This window comes from Festucalex cinctus, chromosome 1, assembly GCF_051991245.1.
Source record: "Festucalex cinctus isolate MCC-2025b chromosome 1, RoL_Fcin_1.0, whole genome shotgun sequence".
NCBI lineage: Eukaryota > Metazoa > Chordata > Actinopteri > Syngnathiformes > Syngnathidae > Festucalex > Festucalex cinctus.
Window position 1 is genome coordinate 53867862 of NC_135411.1, and position 17148 is coordinate 53885009.

Sequence of the window (17148 nt, forward strand, 5' to 3'; positions counted from 1 at the left end):
ACTTCAGACATTTTACAGCTTGCCTTAAATACATGTATGAATTATATGTTTAACTCATTAGCTCCCAATAACGTGTAAATACGTTTTTTTAGTGTTGTGTCCCAAAGACGTATTTATACGTTTTTTGTTGTTGTTTTTTTTAATGCTAGAGCATACAGAAGGCTTTGATGCAGCCTCTCAACTGCAAAGAACGGTTGCAGAAATGGTAGTTATTACACAAACGGCCAGCAGGTGGCAGCAGAGCAAAGGAGATCAACCGGGGCCATGTAGAAAAAAAGCTAAATTACTGACAATTTTAAATAGATTTGTGAAAATTGATGAAATTAGCTCTATTCTAATGCTAATTGCTGCAAAACGGAAACAGATAGAATCATACTTTTTTTTTTTCCTGATGAAAGAAGAGAATTTAATCTTTATTTTGGTAGGTTCCATGCTTTTATAGCAATTGAACACAATATTCTGTGGGGCTTGCAAAATCAGTCAAAATCCAGTAAAACAGCCGGGAGCGAACGGGATTGCTTCTGTGAAAACGGCTGGGAGTGAATGAGTTAATGATAAGACACACGTCGATGAGCACAGGTGGACACAAACCCGGAACGAGACATAACATGAATCAAAACTCAAGCACAAATCATGACAATGTTTCCAAATTGCACATCTTCAATTCCTATGGAAATGTACTGGAAACTATCTGGAAAATGTCCACCTCTCTCAAACCCCCGTTGTGATGGGATACAAGGTTTTAGATGATGTCTTGGCTAACCATCAACGTCACATTATGTAGCAGATGGAAACGGTTTTCTGTACAATATGATGGACTATGACTGCAATTTTATAACTGCCAAGTGATTAGAATCAACTATTCATTTCCACTAAATATTATGGTTCAGTCAGGCTCTCTCCAGTAATTTTGCCATTGACTTCCTCAGCCTGTTAAGAATATAACAGTATGGTTTCCAATGAGTTGGCTTAAAAGTCAATCCTCAAATATGGTGACTAATTAGTGGGGTTTGTTTAATGTTTCTCGGCAGGACAGTGTGACCGGCGGACTTTAAAGAGTGTCTCTCATAAACCCCGTCTTGTTTAACAGCATATTTTATGTCTGCGAGTTGCATGACGGGAGCCTACAAGGACTAAAAAGTCTATATTAACCTCCCTTTTTTTTATCACCTGCTCTTTTAATGGAAGCCCATTTGTACAGCACTGCAGTGTGCTTATAAAATCTCATCTGCCACCCTCTCGCACAGGAGCTGGACATGCTCGACAAAATTGCATCTGGCCAGCGTGCTGGCTGAACAGGCAGATAAATGAAAGGTGAGGCCGTGACGAGGCTAGACGGGGCGAGGGGTCCTCCCTCCACGCCGGAATACACGGGAATGCTTTTAGCTGCAGTAACATCAAGAAATAAATAGTTTATGGTGTCCACTGTGTCTGTACATGTGTCTTTGCAGCTTAATGTTTGTTAGCCTTTGCCTTTTCTTTTCTTTTCTTTTCTAAGTATACAGTTGTGACTTCAGATGACCCAACTTAGAACTTTTTGAGAGACGTTTTTCAGCTGATTTTTATTTATTTTTACCTCGCTGGCAGATAGTGAACACCTGTTGAAAATAGAGGTTTCAAGGGGTTTATTGCTGCTCTCAGTTGACCTTTACTGTCAGTTTACTGTTGCGTTCATTTCAATGGGGAAAGATGATTTGAGGTAGCAGTGTTTTGAGTTTGAGCATGGTCGCAGAGCAAATTTAATCGTATTGCTTGACATGACACCACTCTCAAGTGCCCTCATTTTATTAGTTGACAAATAAATGCATTGCTTTTTGCATCAGGGAAGCAATTGCCATTTGTTTGTGCATTTTCTGCACTGTTGACCTATCAATTTGATCAATTCATCAATTAATTGAAGAAAAATTCGATTAATAAAATAATCAGTTGCAGCTTCATTTGTTAAACTACTCAAATTTAATTACGCCAAAATGTTAACTGCTGAATCCACTTGAACTGTGTTGCTAACCAAAACAGCAGAATCATACTGACCCATGTAAATAATCTTGGCCTCATTTGCTACTTAACACAGAAAAGTGAATTTTGAATTGCTACTGCCACCCGTGGCTAAAAAAAAATGAAACTGCATTTTCCCGTCTTCACAAACACAACAGTCACGTCACATCCACAGAGGGCAGGAAATTCAAACCCGAATCCAGTCTGAAAACTATTGGCCAGATGTTTGCAACAGTTCCCATTATGAACAGCTAAGATGTTAATCTACTAATTAAAAAATGTTTCAGTCATAAATGGGCAAATGAAATGGCTATTGTAAAGATTTTTTGGGGGAAATTGTTCCAAAGTGCAGCTTTAAGGCAAATAAACATCTCCCTTGTACTATTGCAGTTACAGAATGAGTTCTGGCAAATGTCTATAACAGGGGTGTTCAAATATTTTCCTCCGAGGGCCACAAACAGACAAATAGAAAGATGAAAGGGCCACTTTGAATATGTATGTATATTTAAATTTAAACTTATGTAACCCGGTGAAAGCACTCAATCAATTATGCAATTATTCATTGTCAGGGCGGACACTGCACTGCGACCAATTCACCCGCAAATGCGGCCAACTGTACAGCCTGCGCTGGTTAAAAAAATAAATGAATCCAGTCGCACGGCCGTGAGTACATGTTTAAATGAGCGGTGCAACGGGTCATCTTTGAGCCGTGATCCGTATGCATCAAGCGCCACGGTTTATAGTCCGCAGAACGCGCTGCGGACAACTTCAAAATATAAGTCATACATCAATGCAATTACCTTGTTACTTGTAATTGAAATTGACCCACGCCTCCCGTGGAAGGCATTGCCGCTCAAGGTGGCCAGCTTGACTCGTCCTCACGCGACTGTCGACTTCCAACATCAACACAACGCCACCTCGAAATTATATTTGCCAATTAAGGATGATAAGAAAGTTAATTAATCTGTCATTGTCTGATACGGCCGCTAATGGGAGCATAAACATTGGCAGCGTTTAGTGAGCCGAACTGCAGCTGCATTCAATACTGTCAATACTTTCAAACACAGACAGAAAAAAGTCCATTAATGTATAGTATTAACCGTTCATAATTTCAACTATCTAAACAATGTAGGCTTTCTATCAATCTATAAAAGCTGCAAAAATGTCCAAATAAATCTGCTAGCTCTGAAATGCTCCTTTTTTTTTTTTTTTTTTATTTCTTTTTTTTTTTTTAATTGTAGTAAGGTGTCAAAGAGTTTGTGCCTGAGTCAGAGTGCTGAAGTGACACGTCAGCTCTCAGCACAATGAGAATCTTCGCGTTGAAAGTGTTGCTTGCCTCCTCGATCCCGTTGATCACTTTGGCGGCCATTGTGACGAGCGCCGAGACTGAAACGTTTGTCACTGCCAGACTGAAATGACTTCCCTGAGCCTTATGACAGACTTGACTGCAGAACTATTGATCCCCCCCTGCTTCCTTTTTGTCGGCAAAAGGAGAGAAAGTGTCTTTTCTTGAGTAAATGAAGCTTTAACCTTTCCACCATCTGCTCAGAGAAAAGGGTGTTTATATTATAAATGTGCTGATTCGGCTCATGCCTGCATGGTTGTTATTGCCAAACGTGTACCAGTCTGATACAGTGCACTTACATACTTAAATACTCCCTCATAGGTCTGGCTGGAACCGCGTTCCAGCAATAAGCAAGTTTGAACAGCAAAAATGCCAGGCAACTAACAAAGTACAACTGACTGGAGAAAAAAAAAAATCCCATTTATTAAGCATTAAGATACACCGCAACCAGAAAAGACACATCACCACATACGTTAGCTGCAAGGAGTATATACAGTAATAAATTGAATAATTAAAATATAACAGAAATATGCAGTTTCCGCGGGAAGAGTGGATATAACAGTGGATATAAACTACCCATTCAGCAACATTGTTTAGTTTGAGTGCTGATTGTAAATTTTGATGATGAGTCTTGAAATTTGAATCTAATTAATTGAATTGAATTAACTTGCTTTATTTACTACGGTTGAAAACGCAGTTGGTAACGGCTTATTACGTAATCAGTGGACACAGATAACAGAATGATTTATAAACTGAAAGCCAGTTCAGTTGTTTTCATTTAAAATATCAGTCGTATTTTTTGTTTAGTCTACTTTGCACCAGGAACTGCTAACTTTTAATTCTGACTTGAGATTTGCATAATAAATGTTATCCTAATAAATATTTGTTTATCCTTATTTTGTCACTTCTATAATATAATTAACCTTTTCAGAAATGAAGAATTTAGTATTCATCAAGTCAGTTGGATACATTTATTCAAATGAAATGAACTTGAGGTTAGGCAATATAGAGAATGGATGGATGGATGGAAGTGGGACAATTTGGATTCACTCTTTTTTTTTTTTGGTATGCATTCCCACGGCAGATGTATCGTGGATCATGAATCAGCAGATACTCGGAATCAATAGATTGGAACTTTGGACTCGGGTGCCAAAATAATTAGTTTGGTTATTTGACTCGCCAGAAAAGACAAGATTTAACAGTGGTCTTTTTAAGAGTGATTTTGGGCATTTTTAGGTGTCCTCCAAAGATGAACAGCTTGTCAGATTGTGGGTTTTAATAACAGATACGCTTGCAATGCAAAATTGTGAAACTTGTTTCCTTGAGTTGTTTGTGCACTGAGCATGCTGGCGAATATTGATGACTTGCCATCATTCACAAAACTCGAGTAACGATTTGTGTAGTTGTGGGAAAATGAAGCCACCAAAGCCAATATCATTTTGACATGTCGACTAAATTTCATGTTGCGTTCATGAGTAGACCCACACGAAAAGCCTCAAGATACAGGAAGGCTGACATTTTGGTTTGAAGTCGACATTTTAGGGTCATTTTTGCCATTTCCAGGCATCCTTCAAAGGCGTATCTCCCCCTACGGATTATATGTGATTTTTATTTTTTTAAAAAAATTTTTTTTACCACATGTACCAGACAAATTATGGATTCTTAAATTGTAGTTGTCTTATAAGTCTGGTGGGGAAGTTTCAAGAGTCCTCAAAAAACACTGAACTCAAATAATTGAACTACACAGAGTCTGAAATGTGAAGACGAGATTCTGGTTGTGTCAGAAATGATGCCATAACTCTGCTCCGACTACACTGGCCTTGCTTCTACTTGTGATTCAATCACAGAATGTGGACGTCATAATGAAATGGTCTCCCAAAAAAGGCTTTAAATCGAGTGAGCTTGCATGGTGCAATGTAAATGAAGTCAGGAGAGACTTAATTGAAAGAGGCTCACCGTGTCATTCATTTGATGCGATACAAGGGGCATTAAAGACATAAAATGTGACGGTTGCCGAGACTACGCCGTGGGTCCTTGATTACAAAAGCAGTATTAAAAGCAGCCGTTAGATGTAATACCTTTTTCATTTTAAAGCCCATTATCACCTCGTCCTCTGGCTGGCAACCTTGAAAGTCAACACTTAGGCGGTGTTTTTATGATTTTCTAACATGCTCAAAGTGGCTGCTGAGCTGCAGGCCAACTTGAGGGGGAGAAGAGCGCCATCTCTTTTTGTCGCGATTAGCCTGATGCTATCTCCACTCCTGCACAAAACAATTAGTGTCAACTTCAGTTCGCCAGCACTTTTGCCATGCTAATTTCCACAAAGTGTCATGCACTCTGCTGATCTCGTTTTTGGAAATAAAAACAACAACAAGGGTGGGGGGGGATGCCGCTTTTGGCCATAGTGTAGGCCATCTTTCCCCGGAAGATGGCTTTGGGGGAGGCAAGCTATTTTTGACAGCACATGGGTGACCTAGATAAACACCCCGCGATCCTTCATTGTGCACATGACGCTGCAGTGGCTTGTCAAAGCCAGATGTTGACTGGGAGCGTTAGCGTTTACCAACATGGCAATGCGCTGTTCTGGAAACTGTCATGTCTGATAACAGCTGAAGCTGCGTTTTCAATGTGAGGATCAAGCTCATTTTAGCACCAATTCAAAGTCTTTTCTTGACAGGTATCGGGGAAACATCGGTTGGATTTATAATAGATTACGAAGGACATTGCTGCATGTTGGTGAAATTTTGCCACATATTCATTCACGCAGCGTTTCTGCAAAATTTCCGCCTCAGAGGCATACAGTAAGAGTAATATTTACTATATTTACCTGTTACTTATGGACAGAACCAAGCAAGGCTGAATATTGTTGATGTCTTAAAACTCAGCATGTTTGTTTCAACGTTGTTTTGTACACTCGTCTTTTTGAGTTGGAGTTAGTGTTCCGATTGCTCTGGAGTTGAGGTTAGGTTTTGAGTCAGAAATCCGGGTTAGGGGCTGTAGATCGGTCTTGGGAGTTATGGTTAGCTCGTGTGCCTAAGTTTTAGTTGTTTTTAACTTTAGCATTAGCAACAACTTAGCATTCCGTGTCTACAGACACAAGTTCAGAGATTTTGTTTTCTTCTCTCGGGTGGTTTTAGGATTTGGTTCAACAGTTTGGATGGTGTTAGCATTGTTTTTAGCATTAGTGTATCAAGGCCTAAAATGTCATTGTCGAGTTCTTGGGTTAGGTGTTCTGTGCTATGGGTAAGGGTTGTTTTAAAGAGTCCTGAGTTAGGGTCGAGGTTAATATTGTTCCATTGGGTCAGGGTTAACGTGACTGTTGTTTTTTAAGATTAGCATCCAAGTCCATTGTAGGTTTGAAATTTCGTTGTTGAAATTTAGCTGTTGTCGTCTTCTGTTTAGTTAGGTTTCAGTTTAGGTTAGTTATAGGTTAGGGGTTTTAATTGGATTAGGCATTCTGATTCCTTGGAAGGCCAGAAATATTGATATTTATTTAGGATTAAGGTGATGTTGGGATTAGGGCAGTGCTATTGATAGCATTGTTTTTAGCATTAGCATTTTGAGACCATAGAAGGCTGGAAATTCACTTCACTTTTCGATTGACCCAACAGTTCAGCAACAGTCTGAAAAGGACTCTTTAAGCGACACCTTAATGATCCAAATGTTGGCTTTGATTTTCTTATCTTTGCAGTTAGAGCTAATTATTTCATGCTGGGCGAAATAAGGTTTAATGAGGTTATCACGGCCAATTAACTCATATTCTGGGAATTGGGATTCAAGATTTAGAACCTCTAAAACCGTCTATTGTAAACAATAAATCACTGTGTTCCATCTGCAAACAAAATTCCATGTTTTTGAGCTTTCACCCTGCTGGTGGCCTCCACTTAGCCATCCTAAGTTAACAGACCCCCGATGTGTCTAATTAGCCCGAGATGGAGGAGGCAGATGCAGTGACTGATGGTGCAACGCGACTCAATAACGAGGTGCTAATTAGCCGATACGTCGCAGGCCGGCATTTTGTGGCCGCGACCCCGCATGTTAATGCCGCAATTAGCTGTAACCACGTCCCATTTGCTTTTATATCTCTTTGTTTTACAGTTGCGCCTGGCTTTTTCGTATCGCCGCCTCCATGTGTATGTCGTGCCGATTAATCGCACCACTAAATGGCAGTCCGGGGTGAGGGTGATGCCATTTCAGCGGTGTATGATGGCTGTGTTATTGTACAACTCGAATGCTCCTCGATGCTCTTCCTGTTCTTATATATATTAACAGATGTCCCAGTAAGAAGGGAAAAAATATTACTCACTCTGACACAGTCTTTTGTCTTGCACCCAGTGTGTGGTTAAAACTCCATCCCTTTCCAAATTCAGCTTCTCGTCTGTATCCCTAGCAACCACATCCATGATATCTATTGTCATTCCACTTTTGGATCTGTACATTTTATCCAGAAGGGAACACCTGAGTGTATAAAGTCCTATGTTGGCAAAATGTTATCAACTTCATCTCAAAAATCTGTACACACAATAACAACTACAAATATTTGCAATTTAGCATCATCCATCTGTAGTATGTTGTTCAATTTGGTTGCAAATAATTGTACGTCATAAATTTCAAGGATGAGTTAAACTTGAGCAACATGAGCCTAAAATGGCTGCTTTAATGCAAAATGTAAGACTTCTAGAGTGTTTTTGGGCATACACCTTCTTGACACTTTGAAAATGAAATGTGGGCAGAATTTAAAAATAATTCACAAGTGTTACATAGGTACAAGATGTGGGTTTAATTCCAGGCCAGTGGCCCAATAACCCAAGCCCAGTTGATAAAATGTGTGTGTTTTGTCACTAAGGGCACCCAGCGTGAAAACTGTGCCAAACAAATCATGTCAGTGACTTGCTGTGGTGTTGAAAGTCACATACTTTTGCACCACTTCAGATTTCTTTCTTGGCAATGGTTATGTGATGAAAGTTAAGTTGATGTCGAGTAGTCTCTTATCCATCCATCCATTATCTACCGCTCATCTGGGGTCGGGTCACGGGGGCAGCAGCTTTAGCAGGGAAGCCCAGACTTCCCTCTCACTTGTGATGTCATTGATATTTTTTCAGAATAAAGTGGAGCCTTAAAGCTGCTCTTTGTAACAATTTGGCCAAAAATATATTTTACATTATCCTTTTTATTTGACCATTTATGACTGAAACATCTTCTAGTACTATTAGTACATTAGCACCTTAGCTGTTCACAATGGATACTCCTGCAAGCCTGTGGCAAAAAGTTTTCAGACTGAATTCAGGTTTGAATTTCCCGCCCATTGTCTGCGGATGTGATGTCATCGTATACGTGAAGAAGGGTGTGTGCAGTTTAATTTTTTTTGTAAACAGGTGGCAGTAGCAATTTAAAATGGAAAAAAGTTCAATTAAATACAATTTAAGAAAAATGTCATCTTAACTAATTGTAACTGTTGAAACAAGTTTATTATTTTGTATTTTTTCTTCACTATTGTATTAGCCATAATTGCATTTTGTGTTTCTTCCAGATGTAGAAGTGTTGAAAACTATTGTTAACAATTGTTAAAGACTTAATAATGTATTTATGAACATTGATACGCCTTAATAATACATTGTTAGCGCTTTAGTTGCAAAAAGCACAATTTACAGCAAACAAGTATTTGAAAACTAATCACTGTTGCGCAATAAAGAATAGTCTATTAGTATTGAAGAAAAAAAAAAAAGATCGTTTAAGTTTTGTGAAGATTGTTATAAGGGTCTTATATGTTAAAACGACAGCATTAGTCTTATGAACATATAATGACCATCTTATAAGGACTCCCTTGTAAGTCCTTAAAAGTGTAGTAGCTACAATTAATATTGAAAAAAGAAATACTGAAAAAAAATGAAATTATAATAAATATGGGGGTAATTGAATGAATATTAAGATGAATAAATGGGGAAATACCACAAAATATTTTAAAAAGTTTATAATTGAATAAATATTTAAATTATATTATCTATGTACATATTTGAATAAATATGTAGCTAAATATTTTCACATTTATTTGAATATATATTGACTCAATTTCATAAATATTTAAACACAAAATACAGATTGCAATAATCGAGTAAATATGTAAATAAATAAATAAGCAGTGAACTATTTAAAACATTAAAACAATATTGAAATAGCAATAAGCAACTATAAACAAACACATCAATATTAAATACAGTGGAACCTCTACTTACGAACGTCTCTTCATACGAAATTTTCGAGTTACGAAACTCCTCAACGGGAAAATATTGCCTCTTGTTACGAAAGAAATTTCTAGATACGAAAGGTAAAAATACATTACCGAACGCAAAATACTTTCGGCTATGGCTAATTCCTACCATAGGTATCTATGAGCGTATACTAGATTGGTGTCTATACAGCGTCCTCATCATTCATCCCGCGGCCCATGAGGTGTTCCGTTTTTCGTAAATGTATGAACTAACGGCCAACAAATTTGTGCAAACATTCAAACAATTGGTGATTGATGAAGGCACAGTAAGTTTTTAATTGCGACGAGACGGGCCTTTTTTTTTTTTTTTTGAAAAAGATTCCTCGCCAAGTTTCCATGAAGTTTCAGAATTTGTTTAAAAGAATCGCCCAGAAAAAGTGTTCACCAGTCGGGCGTTTGCTCACTAAGATGATGTTTGCCTTGGACATTTCCGAAGGATTGTTTTAAAATAAAATAAAATAAAATAAAATAAAATAAAATAAAATAAAAAACATCCATGGATCAGTTCTTTACAAAACACCAGGCAAAAAAAAAAAAAAAAAACACTTCTGTGAGAGAGGAACATGAACCAAAGAGGGCAAAAAACGATGAGGACAGCAGTTAAAAAGGTAAATGACCATCATTTTTATTCTTTGTTTTTTTTACATTATGCACAACTCTCATTTATTGTGCAATAATCTAATTGTAACATGTATTTGTTACATGTTTTGATGCATTTGTATGCTTCATAAAACATTTATGTCTGAATTTTGGGAGGCTTGGAACGGATTAGGGCATTTACATGGAAAATGCGTCTCTACTTACAAAATTTTCTACTTAAGAACTTTCTTCCAGAACCAATTAATTTCATAAGTAGAGGTACCACTGTACTGAAATTGATATTGAATGAACAGTCAAATAAATACTTCAAGGCACTTTTCATTTTTTAATACATTTTGGCAGACCACGTGTCATTTCATTCAGATTGACTTCTTTCTGATACATTCTTTATCAATAGCCATATTTTTTAAGTTTATTGAACAGGTCAATGTAAAAAATTCATTTGAGTGGAAAAAAAAAAAACTCATACAAAATGACTGATGACAACTGTGGGATCAAAACATCTCCAACTCATCACTGACTTTGAGTCGTAACACGACATGCAAGTGGAATTATTTGCAGAGGAATTTTATCCCGTGTCCAAAAGCAAGGAAACATTTTCATGTTGTCAGACAAACGTGGCCAATTGGAAGGACTCATTTTGCACAATTCAGTGTTTGTACGAGATTCAGAGAATGAAATTTTTCTTTTGTTCATGTCCACCTGAACTCGGATCCTCTGGAGCGTCACTGGTGGATTCCACGATCCAAATGGTTCACCAAACTTTTGGTATTTATCATGACTAAATGTAATTTTACATGCTTTCATGTAATGTGGCAAACAAGGGTCCCCCCACGCCACACCCAGTGCCCAGTCATTGTTGTCTCCCACCTCAACATTCCACATGTACGTTCCTGAAGCCATAGCAGAACCATGTACTGCAAAGTTCTTGAACCTCTCTGGATTGTTTGGACGCTTCTGTTTTGCTTGACAACTCACACTGGTCAGATCTTCAGACAGACTGAGTTTGGAATCGGCAGTGTTTGGTTCCAGGATGACGGGACTGTGGGAGACCGTCTCCTTCATTCGTTCCCACACGCTGAACTTGAGGTTGCCCACATGCTTGACTTCGTCCAACAGACTTCCTGGGAGCAGTTTGGGCTTGTTGGGTAGCTTTTGGATTCTGGTCATCGCAGTCTTGAAGTTCTTCATTAAGGAAATGGGGTCAGAGGTTAGCTGCTCTGTGCTTCTGATCACGTCTGAGAGAGCAGCCATGTCTCTGTCGAGAGCCTCAATCTTCTCCTTCATCATCTGAGTTTTCTTTTCCTCTTCTTCCCTCACAGCAGACAACTTGGCCTCCTCCTCAGCCAGCAGGAAGCGACGAAGCTGCTCAAAATCCTTCTTCATCTTGCTTTCCACCTGCTCCCTCTGGACCTTGATGTACGTCGCTTGTTCATTGCAGTTGTCCCTTGCCTTCATGAAATCTTTCAGTCTATTTTTTGCTTCCTGCAGGCTATCCTGAAGTTTGTCTTTGTGATCTTTATGAACTTCATTGAGGGGACGGAACTTGTGGCCAGTGTGGATTTCTGCAACCATGCAGATGTGTCACACAAGCTCCTGGTGGTCCAAACAGAAGAGTATCAGTTTCTCCTTGTGCAAGCTGCAGATGTCGTCGGACTTCACGGAGGCTTGTGAAAAGGCCTCACACACGTTCCTCAGGGCCAAGTTTATAGGTGGATCCATCGAATGAAACTCCGTCCTACAGACCGGACACGTTCGATCTCCTTTCTGCTCCCACCACTGCCGCACACACGCACGACAGAAGCTGTGACTACACGGCAGCACGACAGGATCTTTAAAGATTTCCAAACAGGTCGGACATTGGAGATTGTCCTCAACTCGGCTGGCCATGGTCCTTGCGAAGAGGCCAACTCAATCGACAAGCTTCCAACGTTCACTCTCAGGTGAGCGGCAGTGTATCTGTCTCACTCACAGGTGAATAATCGCTTTATATCCAAAAGGTCCACAAGCGCACTTCCTGGAGTTGTACTTTTATTGCCAGACTTCAGTGGATGACACTTGGACTTTGTCACGCCGCCACCGGCGTGACGGCCCATGCTTTTGTTTTTGTTATCCATGTTTCCTGTTTTACTTTGAAAACCCTAACTCTCCTCTCACCCCAGGTCACTTACCCTTCCTGCAGCTCACTGATTACCGGTCCACGCCCATGATCACCACCACCTGTTCCCAATCAACCCGGACATAAAAGCCACCTGATTCCTCCCCTCTGGGCCGAAGTGTCACACACATAGTTAGTGCATGGAAGCGTCCCACAGTCCTCGAGTCCTTGTTCCTTGTTCCTGTTGCCTTGTTGTTTTGCCTTGTTTTTGTGCCTTGTCTTGTTTTTGTGCCTTGTCCTCCCCAGCGGAGCGCCTTGAGTTACCCCTTTTTGCCTTGAGCCTTTTTCCTCCCTAGCGGAGCGCCTTTTGTTGTCCCCGATACCTTTTGCCTGTTTTTTCCTCCCCAGTGGAGCGTTTTTTGTTCTCCACCTTTTTGATTCCCCCTTTCTCCTCTCAGTGTGAGAGGAGACTGCTGCTGCCCGGCAATAAAACCTGTTGCCTCTGTGGCCTACCTTATCCTGCGTCTGGGTCCTACCTCCTCGCAACGTGACAGTACACTTCGGCCAGCATGGACCCAGCGGGAGTGTCCAAATTGGAGACCTGGCAGAGGCTTGAAGACATCGCCCGAGTCATTGCAGAGATAAAAGAGTTGATGGCTTTGGACCGTGGCGACTGGGGTGAAGGGTCGGACTGGCCTCAGAACCCCGAACCTCGTCTGCTGCAGCCTCTCGCCCCTGAACCTCGTCTGCTGCAGCCTCTCGCTCCTGAACCTAGTCTGCTGGAGCCTCTCGCTCCTGAACCTCGTCTGCTGGAGCCTCTCGCTCCTGAACCTCGTCTGCTGGAGCCTCTCGCTCCTGAACCTCGTCTGCTGGAGCCTCTCGCTCCTGAACCTCGTCTGCTGGAGCCTCTCGCTCCTGAACCTCGTCTGCTGGAGCCTCTCGCTCCTGAACCTCGTCTGCTGGAGCCTCTCGCTCCTGAACCTCGTCTGCTGGAGCCTCTCGCTCCTGAACCTCGTCTGCTGGAGCCTCTCGCTCCTGAACCTCGTCTGCTGGAGCCTCTCGCTCCTGAACCTCGTCTGCTGGAGCCTCTCGCTCCTGAACCTCGTCTGCTGGAGCCTCTCGCTCCTGAACCTCGTCTGCTGGAGCCTCTCGCTCCTGAACCTCGTCTGCTGGAGCCTCTCGCTCCTGAACCTCGTCTGCTGGAGCCTCTCGCTCCTGAACCTCGTCTGCTGGAGCCTCTCGCTCCTGAACCTCGTCTGCTGGAGCCTCTCGCTCCTGAACCTCGTCTGCTGGAGCCTCTCGCTCCTGAACCTCGTCTGCTGGAGCCTCTCGCTCCTGAACCTCGTCTGCTGGAGCCTCTCGCTCCTGAACCTCGTCTGCTGCAGCCTCTCGCCCCTGAACCTCGTCTGCTGCCGCCGCAGTCCCCGGCCGCTTCGCCTGTGCCGCTGCCGCCGCAGCCCCCGGCCGCTTCGCCTGTGCCGCTGCCGCCGCAGCCCCCGGCCGCTTCGCCTGGGTCGCTGCCGCCGCAACCCCTGGCCGCTTCGCCTGGGCCGCTACTTCCTGTTCCTCGTCCGGCGGCGCATGGATTGCGGCCGCCACCTCTCGTTCCTCGTCAGGCGGCGCATGGATTGCGGCCGCCACCTCTCGTTCCTCGTCAGGCGGCGCATGGATTGCGGCCGCCACCTCCTGTTCCTCGTCAGGCGGCGCATGGATTGCGGTCGCCACCTCCTGTTCCTCGTCCGGCGGCGCATGGAATGCGGCCGCCACCTCCTGTTCCTCGTCAGGCGGCGCATGGATTGCGGCCGCCACCTCCGGTTCCTCGACCGGCGGCGCCCAGCCAGCGGCCGCCTCCTCTTGCACCAGTTCCGGCGGCGCCCGGCCAGCGGCCGCCATCGCCTGCACCAGTTCCGGCGGCGCCCGGCCAGCGGCCGCCTCCTGCTCCTCATCTGGCAGCGAACACCCCGCCGCCACCTCTGCTCCTTGTCGGGCGTCGAGGACGCCCTCCTGACTGGCCCCGCTGGGACTCTCTTGTCGGGCGTCGAGGACGCCCTCCTGAACTGCTTTTTGTCTGGGACGGATGGGTGGGCCGTGTTCCCACCTCCGTGCCCCCTTCCGCCCGCCCTTGTTTTTTGGACTTTTTGATATTGAAGGGCCGTCAGGAGCCGGCCCTTGAGGGGGGGGTACTGTCACGCCGCCACCGGCGTGACGGCCCATGCTTTTGTTTTTGTTATCCATGTTTCCTGTTTTACTTTGAAAACCCTAACTCTCCTCTCACCCCAGGTCACTTACCCTTCCTGCAGCTCACTGATTACCGGTCCACGCCCATGATCACCACCACCTGTTCCCAATCAACCCGGACATAAAAGCCACCTGATTCCTCCCCTCTGGGCCGAAGTGTCACACACATAGTTAGTGCATGGAAGCGTCCCACAGTCCTCGAGTCCTTGTTCCTTGTTCCTGTTGCCTTGTTGTTTTGCCTTGTTTTTGTGCCTTGTCTTGTTTTTGTGCCTTGTCCTCCCCAGCGGAGCGCCTTGAGTTACCCCTTTTTGCCTTGAGCCTTTTTCCTCCCTAGCGGAGCGCCTTTTGTTGTCCCCGATACCTTTTGCCTGTTTTTTCCTCCCCAGTGGAGCGTTTTTTGTTCTCCACCTTTTTGATTCCCCCTTTCTCCTCTCAGTGTGAGAGGAGACTGCTGCTGCCCGGCAATAAAACCTGTTGCCTCTGTGGCCTACCTTATCCTGCGTCTGGGTCCTACCTCCTCGCAACGTGACAGACTTGTTCTTTTCAAACCTTTATGCCTTTATGTATTTATTATTGTTGAACTGCAATTTGCCAGATGCCAAAGTGCAACAATAAATGAGTTAACAAGGGGCTGTCAGGTCAAGAAGGTGTTCAGGTGTGAATTGGGCATCATCTTAAATATCACCTGAAATGAGCTTTGCAGCAATGACACCAACCATCCTCTGGGCGCCCTAATACTATATCAAAAGAAATGTTCACCAAATTGTACCTTGTTGTAGAGTTGCAGTCTCCACGAGGAAGGTCTACTGTTAGCCTAGCATCAAACGAGCGGATTTTGGTGGGCGTGGCCAAGGCTCGCCAGACTGCCGTGCGTTTGACTGCAAAATGAGTTGGGCGTGGCCAAGTCTCATCTTTTCCGTGTGCTCCTGTTTACAAACAGAGTCTTCACATCTGCACCTGAAGGAATATTGGCTCATTAGTTTCAATAGTTGGTATCGATCCCGGGATAAGTGAAAGAAGTTCTGCTAATCCACGTTTGTATTGTCCCAAATTCCTGAAGCAGTCGTCAGTTAAATGTTTGCCACAAACTGTCAGGGCTGCTAATCCTTCACGATGCACATTTTCCGGGTGCAGCTACTGGGATTGACACCCCCGTACTGGTCGAACCATAAGTCCTATGGGGAAAATGAACACATCCCCGGAACCGAACACATCCCCGGAACCGGGTCGACCTCAGCTTTCCATCGGCGTCAGTGACGGCCCTCCACGACCCTCTGTGCCGGAGATACGGGGCCGCGAAATTGTGGACCATGCTGTCCTCCTGCTGCTGCTGTTTGTATGCTCTTGGGGGGGTGAAAATTGTGAGGGTGGAGTTCGTGTTGAGTTAGTGACGTGTAAAACCGAAAAAGGTGGGGTTAATGACGTGCAAAACCGACCTGCTGAAACAGCCCATTTGAGAGTGCAGTTTGAGCTAATGTGATACAAACGGCCATTGGAAAGGGAAACATGGGTCGTTTATTTCACAACTTTGGGGACTTATGTCAGGCTATGGTAAGGCATACTTATGTCAAAAACCCCCCAAAAGTGAACATTTCATATGAGGGCACCTTTAAGTACAGCCCAGTACGAGTACATCTTCATCTCAGAAGGTTCAAGCTGACAAATGCCTGGATGATCGTTTTATTTTGGATGCATGTTTGACACATGCCTCTGTTGAATTTGAAACTGTCAATGTGATAAAAGTCAAAACGTGTACTTCCTGCTTGCTCAAGCAGTGCCTTTGACAAGCTTTCTGAATTTATTATAGTCGAATCATATAACTGCAATTTGCCAGGTGTCAAAGTGCAACATTAAACAAGATAACAGTGGAGGATTGTCAGCTCAAGAAGTTTGTTTTTGTGGCAGTTGAAGCCAATCAAAATAATTGATTTAATCCAAAGTGAATGAAGTCTTGGCAACTTAAAGCTACTATATGGAGGATTTCCCAAAAAATATCTTAACAATAGCATTTTTATTTTACTATTTATGACTGAAGCATATTCTAATAATTAGTACATCAACATCTTAGCTGTTCACAATGGGTACTCCTACAAGCCTCTGGCCAATATTATTTCGGAAGCGTCCGGTCCGAATCCTTCGAATTTCCCGCCCTCTGTCTGCGGGATGTGACGTCATGCGCGTCCTCGTCAGTTGTTTCCTGTAGTCGCGAAGACGGAACTAGTACAGATTTTCGCTGCCCCAGACACCTTCTGTTACTCCGCGGAAGGCTGCTTAAAAAAAAAAAAAAAAAAGAAAACAATGTCAAGTGCCACGAAAAAAAAAAATCTAAACTTGATAGTGACCGACGCCGGCAAGAACGAGTTTGACATTTCAGCGGTGGAGAGAGTTGAGATCGGACTTGGATTAGAAAAGTGATTCACAGCTGGCTTTCTTTCTACTCCAAAAGGTAAGAAGCGAGTTTCTTAACATTTAGAAGAAAATGTGTTGTTTTCAAATAGCAGTAACCTCAAGATCGATCACTTCTCGGTCGTAACTATTGGGGTGAAAGTGAGGTGGACGGCAACATTTAGCGTGAAAGGGGCGGCAAAGTTGAATGTAATAGAA

The 17148-nt window shown here is 43.1% G+C and overlaps 2 protein-coding genes across 2 annotated transcripts in view; one reads left to right on the top strand and one right to left on the bottom strand.

Moving 5' to 3' along the window:
* asic2 (acid-sensing (proton-gated) ion channel 2) overlaps nucleotides 1-17148 on the top strand; it is a 292832-nt gene that overhangs the window by 17472 nt on the left and 258212 nt on the right. The gene's annotated exons all lie outside the window — the stretch shown is intronic.
* Nucleotides 10722-12098, bottom strand: LOC144000806 (E3 ubiquitin-protein ligase TRIM35-like). The gene is given in 1 exon segment (XM_077494436.1): nucleotides 10722-12098. A coding segment is annotated over 1 exon segment (1377 nt).